Source organism: Poromitra crassiceps, assembly GCF_964638095.1.
Source record: "Poromitra crassiceps genome assembly, chromosome: 12".
In the NCBI taxonomy this organism is placed as follows: domain Eukaryota; kingdom Metazoa; phylum Chordata; class Actinopteri; order Beryciformes; family Melamphaidae; genus Poromitra; species Poromitra crassiceps.
Window position 1 is genome coordinate 40,070,340 of NC_139632.1, and position 17,936 is coordinate 40,088,275.

At 46.6% G+C, this 17,936-nt stretch overlaps 1 protein-coding gene across 1 annotated transcript; it reads right to left on the reverse strand.

Moving 5' to 3' along the window:
- Positions 1–8,223: 8,223 nt before the first annotated feature.
- Positions 8,224–13,243, reverse strand: LOC310786224 (cysteine--tRNA ligase, cytoplasmic-like; the record flags this gene model as incomplete). The annotated part of the gene is made up of 4 exons (XM_083647391.1): positions 8,224–8,555; positions 8,758–8,897; positions 10,686–12,184; positions 12,509–13,243. The coding sequence occupies 4 exons, from the start codon at positions 13,241–13,243 to the stop codon at positions 8,224–8,226; spliced, it is 2,706 nt and encodes a 901-aa protein (XP_083503517.1).
- Between the last annotated feature and the right edge of the window lie 4,693 nt (positions 13,244–17,936).

The following is a 17,936-nucleotide window of genomic DNA, read 5'->3' on the forward strand; positions in this document are numbered from 1 at the left end:
CAGGCCCGCACACAACGCTCATGATTGGCTCTCCGATGCAAGGCTTCCAACAGCACCACCTAACGTTATGAAAATATTTAAATAGTAATATTCTCAGTCTTACAGTAGTGAAACGGATTAAGACTGAGAGCTGAGTCTAAGCCGGAGGTAACACGTGGACACGAACCTGCGACCCTCGTGTTGGTAGGCAGGGAATCTACCGCTACACTACCCGGACGCCCCCGGTGCAGTATTCCACGTTGGCGTGTTTCCAAGACGGAGGTTGCCGCTTGGTTTCCTCTGACTATGGCTGCAACCAGATGCTTTGCAAACAGTATCTGAAATAGTCTTCTACTGTTTCATTCAGCTTTGGGGTCAGACCAGACCAATGAGTACCAGGTTTACACCTCCACACGATATTGAAGCTTCACTATGGGCAACATTTTCATGTAAAAACAGACATTTTTTCATCCTAAATCTATAACTGGCCAGCCATCTAGTGCTTCCAGTACTGTAGTACTGAAGTCCCGTCCACATCGAGCGCTTTCCAGGGTGCTGAAGAGAGCAGCACCCGAGTTCCACCCAGCGTGGGGCAAAGTCCATGCCAGGTTTCCCCGAGGAGGCCCATTATTCCTACCTGTGGGGACTCGAACCTGCAGCGCTGTTGTTTTGGACATTCTGTGTCAGTAAAAGGCTTTAAAACGTTGCTCTTCTGTCCGCCTCCTGCGCCTTTGGGTCCAACCTTTTGTACAGGCAGATTACAAAATCTGGAGGTGGCTCTTGCGCAGCGGAGAATGAATGTCCCATTCCTACTAATTGAGACACCATAGATTGACTGTATTTGACCTGACACTGTCCCCCACCCCTTCTGCATGTGCCATGGAACACACTGTCCCATGTCCTGCACTCTGCTCCTCTGTCCTGTACTCACTCACACAGTGTCGTCAGCAGCACTCTCCAGTCCCAACAGTGATGAGGCCGCTCTTCCTTCTCTTTCACTTTCACTGTGTCTGATGAGTCCCTATCACCCCATCACACACATCCTGTGTTCACTGGCCCTGCTGGGCGTGTGTGTTTGGACATGGACAGTGTGTGACGGACACGGCTCAAGGTGAGGGGATGGGTGGAGAGAGAGTGTGTGTGTGCGCGCGTGTGTGTGTGTGTGTGTGTGTGTGTGTGTGTGTGTGTGTGTGTGTCATTGCATAGACGTATTCAAATGTGTCTGTTTAAAAGAGGACATAATCACAGAGTTCGGAATGGTTCGCTCGTTCACTCACTCACTTTTCCCCATGTAGTGTTTATTTATAGCGAACTCTTTGGGGAAAGATCAAACAAGTTTCGGACACTACCTCACTCTTCTTCTTCTTTGGTAAACACGGCAGCATTGCATTGTGGTATATTCACCTTATTCACCACGCCCACTTTTTCTCTCTTCCGCGTTCAACGCAAACGTATTTGTTCTTCCGGTTCAGCGCTAGTTGCCTACTCTGGCTAATATTAGCCGCTAGTTAGTTATGTTATATGGCAGTAAAATGCCACTGAATGACCAAATTGATATAACTTTTAACCATTTCGAGTAACACTGTTTCCATACGGATCACCAGCGTTAGTTTGTTGTTTATAACGTGGCTATATTCATAACGTTTCTATCTCGGATGCGTTATTTTGAATCCCACATAGGTTACGCCTGGCGCAACCTATGTGGGTTTAAGGACGAAACAGTCTTGACTCCACTAACGTCATCTTTAGAGCACAATATTCCTAGAATGCAAGTTTAACTAAACAGTTACATGGCCTATGCATTCTACATAAAATTAAGATATTACGGGTTGTTTTATTTTGTATGTTACATACTTATTGGCAAAGATATGTTAGTTTATGGGGGAGTAATTCTGCCAGTTTAGGAGGGGAGTGTGGGCGGCCATCTTGCCTGCGGGGGGTGTGTGTGTGTCCATGTACTTCGATGTGTACACAGGCAGCATCTCTCAGGCCCACAGGATGGGAGACTCCTGGCCTTCCCAGTTTGTGGGAAACAGCTGATGATCCAGTGAAAGAGAGGGAAAGAGAGCCAAGCCGCAGGGGTGAGAGGTCAAGGTCAGGGGTCTGGGTAAGGTGGAGACAGACGCAGCACGCTACAGCTGGGCTCTGGACCCTGTGGCAGGTTCTGCCAGCCCCCTGCTGGCAGAACATTTTGGATTAAAAAACGACTGTGCGATTAAGAGCAATGTTAAAGTCACTCACCATAATAATTTGCCCTTCTATATCCTACAAATTTTATTTATTTCATCAAAACAAGTGGACTCGTATTGGGCCCATACAAATTCAAAATGCATTGTGTTTTGCCAGGCAGCTGGCTGTCGACCTACATCTGGCTCTGTCTGAAGGTCGGAAGGAAGCTGACTGACTGACAACCGTCAAAATGCTTGACTGACATCACTGATGACATCACTCACTGATGACATCACAATTGCTCGAGTGACATCACTCAGAAGGCTGAGGACAAACAAAACGGAACAAAAAAACTCAAGTTCTCCCTTGTGGGTAAGCACGCAGCCTATTGCTCAAACATGAAATATCGATGACAGAACAGATACATGAACACAAAACACGTCAAATCAATGCAGTCCACTTGGCCTTTTCTCAGTCCCAATATAAACTATAGAGCTCCAACAGTTGACACAGGATGCACTGGACCGGATCATCACCAAAGTCTCCAACATGATCATCAGGTGTGACCTTTCTCCAGTCAACTCATTATTCATAAAAACACACCTCTAACCGGGCAGCTAAAATCACCAGTGACCCCTCCCACCCAACCCACCATCTCTTCCAGCTCCTCCCCTCTGGAAGGCACTATAGGGCCATATCCACCAAAACCACCCGCTTCAAAAACAGCTTCTTTCCAACAGCAGTCAGAACACTCAACTGCCCCTGCTTGTATGTTTTCTCTGTGTGTGCTGTAATGTCTTATTTGTGTTGTGTTGGTCTTGTCTCTTTCTTTGCATTGGAACTGAGCGACCATGCTGTACCAAACAATTACCACCATTGTTGCATGACACTAATAATGTATCTTGTATCTTATGGTAAGTGGTAAATGGCCTGCATTTATATAGCGCTTTTATCCAAAGCGCTTTACAGTCAGTAGGTACATTCACCCATTCACACACCGATGGCGGCAGGTTACCACGCAGGGTGCTGGCACACCAACGGGGGCAATTTGGGGTTCAGTGTCTTGCCCAAGGACACTTCGACATGCAGACTGGAGGAGCCGGGAATCGAACCACCAACCTCTTTTATCCAAATCGTTTAGTGGACGACCCGCTGAGCTACAGCCACCCCGTTATCTTATCTTATCTTATCTATCTTATCTATTTAAATGGATGAAAAGTAAGTATTGTTTTTTTTTCATATGCAGTAAATGAAAGCTTAGTCTACGGTCCATAAACCAATAGGTGAGGTCACACGCACCCCGCCGATCTCTTTAGTCTGTGGTTGATACATGATGTTTATTTGTCACTCTGTTAAGATATGAGCTGCAAAACAGCATAAAAAGGGTTCTAAGAGTGACCAGTTAGAAACCACCACAGCAAGTCCAGAGAAGGTTTAACAGTTTATTTCTGAAATTGTGCGAAGTAGGTTGAGTCCAGGCCGCGTTCCAGGCCCACAGCCGACTGGGTCCGGTTGGCTCTCAATAGGCCTTGGCTGGTAGATAGGGGAAGGTCCGCTCTTCTTCTGGACATAAATGGCTCCTCCTCCCACCAGGCTGAGTCCTCAAAAGAATTAATCCACTTGCAGCAGAATGGTTAGTCCAATGTACACTCAAAACAATCTTCTTCATAAAACAGGTCCCTCTCTTCATTAAAAGGTCAGGGTTAAAACAGTCCAGGCCACAAGTATTAAAAATGATCCACTTTCCTTTGCTCATGGGAGCCAGCAGCTCCACAGCACCAGTCCACAGCTCTCTCCGAGTGAGGATGACAAGGTTCTCTGGCAGCCAGTCTGAGCTGCCTGCTTTTATAGGAGACACCATCAAGCAGTACAGCAATCAAATCGCTTGATTACCAATTCAGGCTAATCAGTCCTAATGACTAGCAGCTGGGCAGGAACTCTCCACTTCACATGGGCGGGGTTAGTATCCCACACAAACAGGGTTAGGAGGACAAACTCAACATGCATTGTCTGTCCAAGTAAAGTCTCAAATAAAAACAAAACAAAGCCCAGTGTGGAGTGGGGAAGTGTCTTCCCCTTTCCTGCTGTGTGTCACATTTCATAACACATTCCCCAACTTTTTCGATGCCCGTCCCGGGCAACTTCACTGGTGGAGCCGTGCTGGGGGTTTACCTATATTTTCACGAGCAGATCTCCTAGGACCTTCCTGGTCTGAAGAGGGTTGGTTAGGGGGAGGATCCGGACCAACCAATGTAGTCCTCTGTGCATTACTCCACCACAGCAACCATTGGTATGGGGTCGTAGCTGCGTCCTGGGTGGTTGTGGCATCTGCTTCCGGCACACTACTTGTGGGTGGACCGGTATCTGGAGATGAAAAAGGACATGCTCGCAGCCTATTAGGATGAACCACTCTGACAGGACCATCTCTACCCTCCGGCCGGATTTTGTACGTTGGGTTTGTGGGGTCAGGCTGGCCAACTACAATTTGGATATTCTCTTCCCAATGTGCTGCCAATTTACCTTGCCCATTTCTTCTCGTCGTATGGACCAGAACCCGCTCTCCTGGGAGCAATGGGGTGGCTCTGGCTGTAGCATCATACCTCTCCTTCATCCGGGTTGCAACTTTCTGGGTATTCTCTTCTACCGTGCGAAAGGCCAGTGTTAGCCGCTCATGGTGCTTTCTGACCCACTCCTGGGTCGTGGTGCTCTCTGCTGCTCTTGCTGTACCCAAGGACAGCTCAACTGGCAAGCGGGCATTCCATCCGAACATCAGATAGTGAGGGGTATAGCCTGTGGATGCATGAGCAGAGTTGTTATAGGCCTGGAGCAGTTCTGGTATGTGTTGCACCCACCTGGCCTGTTTCTCTTCGTCCAGGGTTGCCAGCATGTTCAAAAGTGTCCGATTAAATCTCTCACAGGCTCCATTGCCCTGTGGGTGGTATGCAGTGGTTCTTGTTTTCTGGCAGTTATAATACTGGCGCAGTTCTCTTATCAAAGCGGACTCGAAATTGGCACCTTGATCTGAGTGCAGCTGTTCTGGGCATCCCATTGGTTGAATGATATGCTTTAACAACATCTTTGCTGTGGTTGAAGCAGTCTGGTCTCTGGTAGGTATCGCCCAAGCATATTTAGTGAACATATCAGTTGCAACTAGAATATATTGGTAGGAGTCTGCTGGTCTGCCTAGTGTCAGGAAATCAACAGCAACAATTTGCAATGGGGCATGTGCATGGAAAGGGACAAGAGGGGCCTTACCATCACAGCGGCCCTTATGACGTACACATCGTTCACAGGAGGCTGTCCACCCAGACACGTCCTTCTCCATTTGTGGCCAGTAGAAGCTCCGACGCAAGATTGAGAGGGTCTTTGTTACACCCAGGTGCCCATTCCTTTCGTGAAAGGCTTTCCATGTCGACTGTTGCTCCTGTAGGGGAACAAGGATTTGGTAATACACCTCGTGTGTGCCAGGGTCTAGCACTTTTCTGACCAATACACCCTCCAGCAGCTGAAACCGGGGCCATTGTTGCATATAACGCAGAATTGTGGTGCATTCTTGGTCCCTCTCCTCCTGAGATGGCCTACTCCCTCGAGCCACATACTGTACCAGTTTTTGAAGGGTGGAGTCTTCTGCCTGTCGCCGTTTCCAATGTCCTGGTTCCCAGTCCACCTTCACCACCCCCACATGTGCTGGTTCCAGTGCAGCCTGCAACAAACCCAGATATTGCGGCTGCACCTGTAGTGGCATTCTCGAGAGCACATCAGCATTAACATTGTCTTTGCCTGGCCGATATTTAATATCAAAGTGATAGTTTGCAAGTTGTGCTACCCACCGTTGTTCCACTGCACCCACCTTGGCAGTAGATAGGTGTACTAGTGGGTTGTTGTCGGTGTAAACTGTGAACTGGGAGGCCCACAGGTAGTCTTTAAACTTTTCGGTCACTGCCCATTTCAAAGCCAGCAGTTCCAATTTGAAGGAACTATAATTGGAGTCGTTGCGCTCTTCGGGAGCTAGGCTTCTGCTGGCATAGGCTATCACCCTTTCTTTCCCCTCTTGTACTTGGGATAGCACTGCCCCAAGGCCCAAACTACTAGCATCGGTATAGAGCCGAAAGGGTAGTTTGAAATCTGCAAAGGCTAGGATGGGTGCTTCTAGCAGTTTCTGTTTCAGCGTGTCAAATGCTCGTTGGCAGTTCTCATCCCATTTTATGGGGACATTTTGTCTTTTTTTCTTAGGCACTCCAACTAGCAGCGAGTTCAGTGGCCTAGCAATACTTGCAAATCCAGCAATGAACCGGCGGTATCCCGCAAAACCAAGGAAGGAGTGCACCTGATGGATTGTCTGTGGGGCTGGCCAATTCTGCACGCTGGCAATCTTGTCTGGGTCAGGGGCAACACCTTCACCGCTCACCAGGTGGCCTAGAAACTTGACCTGCTTCTGGAATAGAACACATTTATCTGGTCGCAGTTTCAATCCATAACTCTTCAGTCTTTCAAACACTGCTTCAAGATGATGTAAATGGGTGTTGAAATCTGGTGAGTATACTATCACATCATCTAGATATACCAAGGCAGAGTCTGTGAGTTGATTAGCTAGGCAGCTTTGCATCAATCTTTGAAATGTTGCGGGAGCGTTACACAGGCCAAATGGCATTCTTTCAAACTCATACAGGCCAAAAGGGGTACAAAAAGCTGTTTTCTCCCTATCGGTTTCAGAGACTTGAACTTGCCAGTAGCCACTAGCCAGATCAAGTGTAGAGTAGTACTTTGCTTTTGTCAATGTTGTCAAAGTTTCTTCAATCCTAGGGAGGGGGTGGGCATCTTTATGTGTAACGGCGTTTAGCTTCCGATAGTCAACACAAAATCTTAGTTCCCCGTTCTTTTTACGTACCAGAACAATTGGTGCTGCCCAGGGACTGGTGCTCTCCCTCACAACCCCAGATTGGATCATTTTATTCAGTAGCTCTCGTACTTCCTGATACATATTAGGGGGAATAGTACGGTAACGCTCCCTAATAGGGGGTGCCATACCTGTGGGGATGGAGTGCTTGATCACCTCTGTCTGGCCATAGTCCTCCTCATGCGCAGCAAAGGCACCCCCAAATGTTTTTAACAGGCTTCTCAGTTTCTCCTGTTCATCTGTGGACAGATCTTGGTTTGTATGGATCATGGCCTCTACATTTGGAAAGTTAGTAGTTAGGTCGTGACTCACCTGGTACACGCCAACCTCTACTGTGCCTGGGCTGGTTTGCTCAAAAGTCATTTCTTGGGGTTCTTGGACTTTGATGCTTTCCGTGGAAAAAGCAGCAACAGGCTGGTAACGTTGCAAAGTAACAGGGAAGGGATTAAGGTTCCTCACCTTTATGGGGATTCTACCCCGGTGGACCGTCCCCAGTGAACGTGCCACGGCAACTGAACTAGGGCTAAGTGGCTCCACCAAAATACACTGTTTTTTCTTTAATGTGGATGGAGCCCTAGCCCAAATTACCTGCTCACTCTCTGCAGGGATCGTCACTGGGTAGCGATAGGCGGGTCGAAGGGTCCCAGTCTGTTGCAGAGGAGCGGCAGCTTGAATCCTCTTGCAGTCTTCAAAAACAGATGCCCACACCTGTCGAGTGTTAGCGTTCGCCTCAGGGGGCCATGTCTGGATCTGTGGCTGTGGCTTGGAAAAGAGAATATCCCAGCATGGAACAATGATGTTCATGCCCAGGATGGGCAACACATTTGGGTTATTTGGGTCATTTTCTGAAATCACAATCCCCATGTCCTTCAGAACAATGTCCCCCACCTGTACTTCAGCTATTGCATAGCCCACATAAGGGATGGCCAACCCGTTTGCTGCCTTTAGTTTCAGCCACGGGAGGTCGCTTTCATCCCCCAAATCCTGCTCTTCAAACGCTCTCTTAAAACAAGCTTCAGACATTAATGTCACATTCGACCCGGTGTCCAACATAAATGTGATTCGTTTCCCATTAACCAACACCTCCACCTGACGGCATGTCCCTATGAATTGGGAATGGTTTCTCTGGATTGGACCACTGCCCTCATTTCCAGCCCCTTGGTCCATAGTGGCTGGAATTACTCGTTTAAAGCCACCCTGGGTGTGACCTCCTTACACTCCCTTGCCATGTGTCCCGCAATGCCGCACTTACTGCAGATGGGTCGCCCTTGTTGGTCCCACTGGTACCCTGGGCGGTTTATATGCCCCAAAGCCCGTGTTCCACGCCTGGCCTCCAGGGGTGGCTCAAAATCATCACTCCGTCTCCTATGATGGTGGGCGCTGGGGGCTCGTCCATCCATCTCATCTCTGAATGTTTGGGGTCTCAGGTGGGTTGGTGCCGGCCGTACCACCATCTCCCTCAGCTCCTCTTGAAGGGTTCTCTTCAGGTCCACCATCTGCTCCTTCATTTCTGCAAGAATCTCAGCTTTAAATTTGTCCCTCCAAGACAAATTGTCCTGCCATTTTAAGTCTCCCTTTACTATTGCACATGTGGACTCCCCATATAGTCTATGTGAAGCATCGTCCTCCAACTGTAAGGCCTCTTTACGCACCTGGTCAAAAGAGAGTTCTGGTTCGTGCCGTAGCATGCGCCGTAACTCGTTGTATCTCACCCTCCTTTAGGCCCAGGATGAACTGGTCACGCATGTGCAGCTCAGCCCGACGGCGATCGTGTGGTTCTTTTGTCAGCAGGCGATGACCTAGTTCTCTTAGACGCAGGGTGTACTTTCTGACAGGCTCCTCCGGTCTCTGCCTGCAATCATAGAACATAGCACGTAGCGTCCCCACGGATGTGTTATCCCCATACAGTTGTTTTAACTGGAGGAAGATTTTATCTGGGGTGTCCCGCTCTACTTTCTCCAGGATCAGGATTTCACGGCGAGGTTCTCCTTCTAATGCACTTAGCACAAAATCACACTGCTGATCCTCAGACCACTTTTGAGCACGGATCATTGCACTCATCTGACTCTCCCAATCTTCATAATTGGTGTTTAGGCCACGGAACTTTGGTACCCATGGCGCACCAATAAAAAATGGGGAGGCCATAAGAGTTTCAGAGGACTGTTCTGTCATATTAGTTGGTGGTTTCTATATACTGGTCACAAAACTGCCGACAACGCCAATTGTTAAGATATGAGCTGCAAAACAGCATAAAAAGGGTTCTAAGAGTGACCAGTTAGAAACCACCACAGCAAGTCCAGAGAAGGTTTAACAGTTTATTTCTGAAATTGTGCGAAGTAGGTTGAGTCCAGGCCGCGTTCCAGGCCCACAGCCGACTGGGTCCGGTTGGCTCTCAATAGGCCTTGGCTGGTAGATAGGGGAAGGTCCGCTCTTCTTCTGGACATAAATGGCTCCTCCTCCCACCAGGCTGAGTCCTCAAAAGAATTAATCCACTTGCAGCAGAATGGTTAGTCCAATGTACACTCAAAACAATCTTCTTCATAAAACAGGTCCCTCTCTTCATTAAAAGGTCAGGGTTAAAACAGTCCAGGCCACAAGTATTAAAAATGATCCACTTTCCTTTGCTCATGGGAGCCAGCAGCTCCACAGCACCAGTCCACAGCTCTCTCCGAGTGAGGATGACAAGGTTCTCTGGCAGCCAGTCTGAGCTGCCTGCTTTTATAGGAGACACCATCAAGCAGCACACCAATCAAATCGCTTGATTACCAATTCAGGCTAATCAGTCCTAATGACTAGCAGCTGGGCAGGAACTCTCCACTTCACATGGGCGGGGTTAGTATCCCACACAAACAGGGTTAGGAGGACAAACTCAACATGCATTGTCTGTCCAAGTAAAGTCTCAAATAAAAACAAAACAAAGCCCAGTGTGGAGTGGGGAAGTGTCTTCCCCTTTCCTGCTGTGTGTCACATTTCATAACAACTCAGTTCACCGTTCACATAGAGTTTATCGACCACCAGGCGGACTTTTTGCCCCTGCTGTCTCAAGGAGTTCATCATTGGAATAAGCGCGCGCCGCTTCTCAACCACTTCTGCTGGATATTGCTGACACATGGAGAAGCCTGTACCCTTCAATTTTTTGCTCAGAGCGAGGACTTGGTCTTTACGTTTGGAGCTCGTAAATTTCACAACAAGAGGTCTCGGTTGACCTTGTTGTTTACGTTGCCCAAGCCTGTGGGCCTGCTCCAGCTGGATATTTTGAACCTCTCCCCTCGGGATTCCAAGTAGCTCCTGCATGAATCCTCTCGCCAGGGACTCCCACGTTTCATAAGTCTCCTGCTCTCCTTCTTCTATCCCCATGATTAGAAGATTGTCCCTCACGCTTCTACATTGGAGATCCAGTAGCGTCATTTTGAGTTTTGCATTTTCATTCTCCAAGGTGGTTGTTACAGCTTGCATATGAACAACTTCTTCTTTCAGCGATTTCTGCTCTTTTTTAAGTTCTTCTATGTCATTCGCCAAGGTGGTTGTTACAGCTTGCATATGAACAACTTCTTCTTTCAGCGATTTGTGTTCTTTTTTAAGTTCTTCTATGACAGCGTTGTTGTGCTCCATAGATTGTTTCAGCTCAGAGACATCAGACTTTAAATCCTTCAGCTTAGCCATCTCTGGCTCTTGTTTCTTCCTGGCAGGCTCTTCCTTCTTCCTTTTCTTCTCTCCGATCTTCTTCTCATCTCTCTCCCTCAGCAGTTTCTCCTTATCCACCAGTTTCAACACTGTAGGAAGGCCTTCATGATCCTCCAGACGGACTCCCAGGTCAGGTAGCGTGTCGTCACGGACCACATCACACAACTGCAGCAACTCCTTCACTTTATGCTCTTTGGCAATTTTTCTGACACCTTCTCTGAAATCCAACAGCACTTTCAGGTATGGCATCACTGTGCTCTCCAGATGCATGTCTTCACCTTTTCCTCCCACTGGAAAGCCGATGGCCTCAGTCCCTTCAATGGCACCGAATGTCTTCAGCATTTGAGTGAGATACACAGCGATGCTCTCCACCAGCAGGTGGTTTGGATGCAGCTTGGCAATCTTCCTGCTGGCGATGTAGCTGTTGCTCTTTATGACTAGCGCTCTCATCTTCTCCATGGCTGTGCGAGTGTCCACGTTGTCACATAGAGCCTCGTGGACAGCAGACTTCCTCTCATAGAAATAGTTGTTAAGGTCCACCTCCGCCGCTTCCCACTTCTCAAACTGACCAGTGAGACCAGTGGGCGAGCGCAGGATGTCTTTGACATTGAGGAAGAACTCGTTCATGAACTTCTCATAGTGGACAGCAGACTCCATGGTGTTGGGAGAATAGTCCAGAGTGTCTTTCCAGGCATGCATTAAGAAAGTCAGGCGCAGCTGGCGAGCGCTGTTCTTTGCCAAGGCGTCCTTTATGGTGATGAAATTCTTCAGAGATTTAGACATCTTGCAGCCTGCGATCGTCAGGTGGCCCGTGTGCAGGAAGTAGCGAACCCAGTGATCATTCTCAAAGAAAGCCTCAGACTGAGCCAACTCATTATCATGATGGGGGAACCGGAGATCGAACCCTCCTGCATGAATGTCCATGGACTCTCCCAAGACAGAGGCAGCCATGGCAGAACATTCAATGTGCCACCCAGGCCGCCCCTCCCCCCACGGAGAGTCCCACGACGGCTCTCCGGGCATGGAGGCTTTCCACAAGGCGAAATCATTTTGGGACTTTTTCTCACTTAACCCGTCTGCAGAGATGCTCGGGTCCCCCTCTCCCTCTTGTAAAGCCGTCTGGTCACCAACTGCTTCAGGCACCAGTTTGGCGTAGGAGTGCTGCTGACTGCCATCAAATTTTGAAATGTCAAAGTAAATGGAACCATTTGATTCATATCCATAGCCATTTGAGACAATCTTCTCCACAAAAGCCACAATCTCTGGCATGTACTCGCTGACCCGGGTGAGAACATCTGGAGGGAGGACGTTCAGGGCATCCATGTCTTTGTGGTACTCTGCCTCCCAATATTTTGGGAGAATGGAAAAGATTGAGTTTTCGGTGACTTGACTCCCAAACTGGTGATCCAACCAGTCCGCCAACATGTCGTTGGCCTGCTCCAATGGCACCTGGGCCTGAGACCTCTGCTCCACCAGCACCTGGGCCTGAGACTTCTGCTCCAACAGCACCTGGGCCTGAGACTTCTGCTCCAACAGCACCTGGGCCTGAGCCTTCTGCTCCAACAGCACCTGGGCCTGAGACCTCTGCCTTACCAGCACCTGGGCCTGAGCCTTCTGCTCCAACAGCACCTGGGCCTGAGCCTTCTGCTCCAACAGCACCTGGGCCTGAGCCTTCTGCTCCAACAGCACCTGGGCCTGAGACTTCTGCTCCAACAGCACCTGGGCCTGAGACCTCTGCTCCAACAGCACCTGGGCCTGAGACTTCTGCTGCAACAGCACCTGGGCCTGAGACTTGATGACCCCAGCTGCTGCTTTGCTCTCCACGGCGGCCTGCAGTGGCTGCAGGGCATCAGACACCGCAGCGTCCAGCCTTTCCAGCATCTGCTTCTTATCTGGGTCTGCTGTCACCGCCTGCAGCATCTGGGCAGCTTCTGGTTGCTTCTCCTTGTACTGGTGCAGAAGGTAGTCCTTCCTTGCCCGTTTGATGATTTTATCATCTACGTCTGTGATATTCATGCAGTAGAGGACATCGTATTTGAAGTAGTCTCTCAATATCCTTCGGAGTATATCAAGAGATATGTAGCATCTGGCATGTCCCATGTGTGATGCATCATACACAGTCGGTCCGCAGCAGTACCATAACACTTTATTCCCATTCTGGGGAACAAACAACTCCTTGGTTCTTGTCAGGCTGTTGTACAGCCGTAGCTGGGGAACAGTTGTTCCTTCTGGTGGAGACCAAGGGGGCTGAACCCTCCTTCCCTTCATGCTGTCTGGGCTGAGGTCCTGCTGCAAGGCTCCTATGTGTCTGTACCAGCGCAGAGCGTGGACATGTTGTGGAGCGGGAGCGCGGTGGAGGAGCCCGAAGACTTTCAGGTCAGCCTTGGAAAGGCTGAAAGCAGCCATGTAGCTGCGGGAGGACAGGTACTCGTTCAGTGCCCCTGCCAAAGCAGCCTCCTCATTTATGTGTAGCAAGAAGCCATACTCAAAGGCTTGCTCTCCAGAGTTCGACATTGCAACAGTGTCAGCATGCCTTCCTACTTAGAGCCTCTGCTGGTAAGGATTTATGACATCACTGATGATGTCACATGATTGTGACATCATCAGTGATTTATGACGTCTTGATGATGTCATAAATTCAATGACATCACTGATCATGATCAGTGATTATATGTTACAGAAGCACTTACGCAACATTATAAATGTGCTGCTGAGGCTATAGAGCTCAACAGTCATGTGACATCTCTCTTGCCCCGGAAGGGAGTTTCCCATTCATTTTCTCCATAGACATTTTGAAAAATCCTTATATAATGAGTTTTAAGCCTGAAACCAAGCCAACCTGTGACCTACTGAATCGTGAGGGACCATAATGTTTATTAATGACCGAATGTTTATTCTGATGGAGCAACAACAACAACAAATATATACCCCCCCCCCCCACACACACACACACACACCTCTCGCCTTAAAACTCGTTAAGGATTTTTCTAAATGTATGGAGAAAATGAATAGGGAACTGACTTCCGGGGCTGGAAACGTCACAAAAAGGCATGTAACTGTTGAGCTCTATTAAGTAGGACTGGTAGCATCATCAGTGATGTCATAAATCACTGAATCACTGATGATGTCAGATGCACTATGTCACAGACTTGTGACATCATCAGTAATGAAATCACTGATGATGTCATATCCACTAATGATGCCATAGACAGCATCAGTGATGTCATAAATCCTTCCCTGCTGAGGTTATACTGTAAATTGGACGACTCTTGCTCACAGCCCAGACAATCAAGCCTGAACCGGCGACAACATACTGCAGGCCTAATGCCCAGTGGCACTCTGGAGACACTTACCCACAAGAGGATGGAAGACCTGGACCACGTCACCGTTTTGTGCTGCCGCACATGCAGAAGGCCGCAGTTTGATGCACAAGCACCCATTTGGAGTGGAGCTGAAAAAGGAAGCAGACGGAAAAATATTTGAAGCGGGACAGAAAACGGGAGAGGACGGAGTAATTTTTTGAACGGGACAAAAAGGAAGAGGACAGAGAAACGGAGAGGACAGAAAAATATTGGAGCAGGACAATTATGTAAAAAGGCTACTACGGAAGAACGGTGTAGAAGCCATTTCCAGAGTGTAATAACAATACCAAATGTGTCACCATTGTACTTTGGGTCACTAATAACAGGTAGGGCCTGCTGGCTATGGATTCTCACTGCACAAAGGGGAATTGGGTAGAGAAGCAGCATTTCTAAGTTTGCTGCTTTCACCTAGAGGTCCTAAAATGGCCTTGTGTTAGATACAGCAGGGCTTCTCAACCTTTTGTAACTCAAGGCCCACCATTTCCAAGGACCACGTCCCATAAATGAGAGAGAGAGAGAGAGAGAGAGAGAGAGAGAGAGAGAGACACACGGACGGACGTGACAAAAAATAAACTAGGCTGTAAATATTATTGCTATTATTGCTGCTGTCAGCTGTTTTTTGCATTATTATTATAATAATTATTGTTGTTGTTGTTGTTGTTATTATCATCATCATCATCATCATCATTACAATTTATGTGTATGTAGGGTACCAGTGTGCAGAAATAGGGGGAAGAAAAAGAGGCGAGAATAACATATTTTCACTGCATGCAGAACACTGTTTTTAGGAATGGGTGCTTTCAAACACTATTATAGTACTTTGTATAGTAGCAGTCATAGTAGTATTAGTAGCAGCAATGGCAACAGTATTAGTACCATGTTTTTACCTAGCAATGATTATTAATCAGTTCAGTTTGGGTTGAATCAGAAAACACAATACAGTACAATGGCTGAAGATATACAAGATCAATGCAAAGGGCAGAATGCACAACACCTCTGCCAGTCCAACAGGGAGGTTTAATTATTAAAACAGGCGTCCATGCTCCAAGTCTTACGATGACAATGTCCTCCCTTTCTAAGATTGAGGCCATATGTAGAAATGCATTACAAATATAAACTTGATGTATATTTGACCTGTAGCCTCCCGGGGAGTGCAAGGATGTCTCTATGCTTATATTTTTAGATTTAATACAAGTCAGACCACAGTGTTTTCCCTCTCTGGGTGATCTGTGTATCAAGAGAAGTTATGCTCACTAAAAATTCAAGTCTCTGGCACGCCCGCTGCGCTTTGTTCAACCTGGGGTGTCTCAAAGATGACATAAAATAATCTCCCCAAAACACTCCTCATCTGAAATGTACTCTCTGTATGTGTAGTTTGGATGCCGGCTTGACAGCATGATCTAGGATGCCACAGCGCTGCCAGAGAAAAGACGTTAAAAATGAAAGGAAGATTTTTCTTTTCTTTTTTTCCCCAGGTTGGCTTCACAATCACATGGCCTGTTTATTGTAGATTTGTGCTGTGAAAGACACGATGCGATGTTGAAAGAGTAAGGCATACAGTATACTGTATTGGTCATGGTGGGTGGTAAGAGAAGTAAAAACAACGAGAAACACAAGATCGACCGACCGTAGGGAGGGAGTAACGACGGAGCTGGATTCTACAGCCTACTTAACGTTAACTGGTGTCTTTCACTGAGGCATGAAACTACCTTTCTGAAATGAAAATAAATAAATAAATAAATACACACACACACACACAAAATTATATATATTTATATATATATATATATATATATATATATTGAAGGAGGTTTTTCCAGTGAGGCATAGGAGGATGGTCCTCCTCTATTAGATTGGGGATTTTATATAAAAAATTATTATCATTTTTTATTTTTTATTTTTCATTTTTCATTTTTCATTTTTTTTTTATAATAAAATATCAATCAAATGTGTTTTTTCTTATGTGCAGACGCTAATTTTTTCATTCATTATATTCTTAAAATGCTTCAACAACAGTGACCTGTAGGGCACTGATGGAAAGGAGTGCTCTATGCAGACAGGAGTCAATCTGGCCCTGGCCCCAGCCTGGGGTAGGCAGGTAAAAAAACATTCGCCCTGTGGGCGTTTATTTATTTGGTAATTTATCTAATGAAAAAATATGATTGGTTGAAAAACACTTGCAATTCACAGAGAACACGTGAGAGTGATGTGTTTTCCAACCAATCAGATTGAGCTGGAGCGGAACACGCCCTTAGCCTGGTGAAACCAGGTGAAACCTAATTGGTTGTTGGTTGGATAGATTGCTAAGATTGACATTGTATCGTCCACTGGTCTCTCACGCTGAATCAAGTAGGAAGTGAAATCCACTTTGCTGCCTGTGATGACCTGACAGGAATGATTTACGACATTTACTGACGACAGTAGCAGCATATTATATTTCCCCCTTATTTTTATTTACTTTTTATCAATCAGTAAGTGTTCACAAGCCAGACAGTCGTTGCATTGGATTACGACCCAAAACGAGTTTCCAGTTGCGGGAGCCTTGCGGTGCACGATACTGGGATATTTGCAATGTCAGAAAACTGGAATATTTGCAACGTCTCGGCTGCAGCAGTTCCATTACAGACGGCATGGATATGCAAGTAAGTCAATTGATTTCAAGTAACCCGGGCCTTCTATTAAATTCGGCGTGGAAATGGTTCACCGAGCAGTGCTATTTTTGTCGTATTGAAGTTTGATGCTGTAATTTTTTATAATAAAACCCGCAACCTTAAATTCCCACATTTTTAACTGAATTTGGCCTGTAAATCGATGGCTGACAGCGAGCTCATTTTTAAAGCTTGAGTGGTGATCTTTATACCATATGAAAGTAGAAGAAATAAGGAATCGATTGGGATGAAGCATGTCAACCTAGCATGTCGGGAAGGGGGGGTAAATAACGCTCCAAAGTTGATGAATTGGAATGTAACTAAACGAGTATGTTGATAGTGCAGGGGAAGGCACACTCTCGTTCCAGATGCAATAAAGTGTAATTTAACGCTATTTGACAACAGTTTTGACCATAGACTTTGTCAAGTATCATACAAACAGTGCAAGACAGCCATTATAAAGACAGGTGGGCTGATTGAATGGACAACACCTGTCTTGTGAAAGCACACCCGAGTGTGATTACAATGACATCATAGGATCAGTCATGCAGTAATAGGCTACATTTTCGGTACTGGCGCAGATTAATCAAAACATTGATGTCACAGGTAGGCTGTATACCATAATATATCATGAATCTATGTGAATAAATAGATTTATATAAATAGTAATCGCAGCCTAATGCATAGAGATAAATCCAGAAACCTTCTAGCCTAAGCCAGTGGTTTTCAGAGTGGGGTCCCCAGCAAAAAGGGGGGATAATCTATTTTCACTTAATTCCATGCCATCCATAAGTAACACAATCTAAGATAGTGTAGAAGTGAGTAACTAGGCTAATTATAACCATAACAGCACAAATAATTGACAAAAATCTCGAAATAAATATACAGTATTTACTCTGAGAAATGAAATAATGAGAAAAGGAACAATTATTGATGGTTAAAACTGAATAATGACATCACAACAGTCTAATCCTAATGCTAATTTAAAATGAGATTTGGGCGTTTTGGGCAAAAGAGAAAAAAAAAACGCCCAAATTTAATCTCACCAGCCGCCACTGCTGCTTAATCAGTAGGCCTCTCTGCTCTACTGTCTGGCTTTCCTTTTCCTCATCCTCTTTTCAATAATGAGAGACTAGTAGAAAGTATAACAAGCTTTAATGATACAACAAATTAATTTTGGCGTATGACTCCATGATA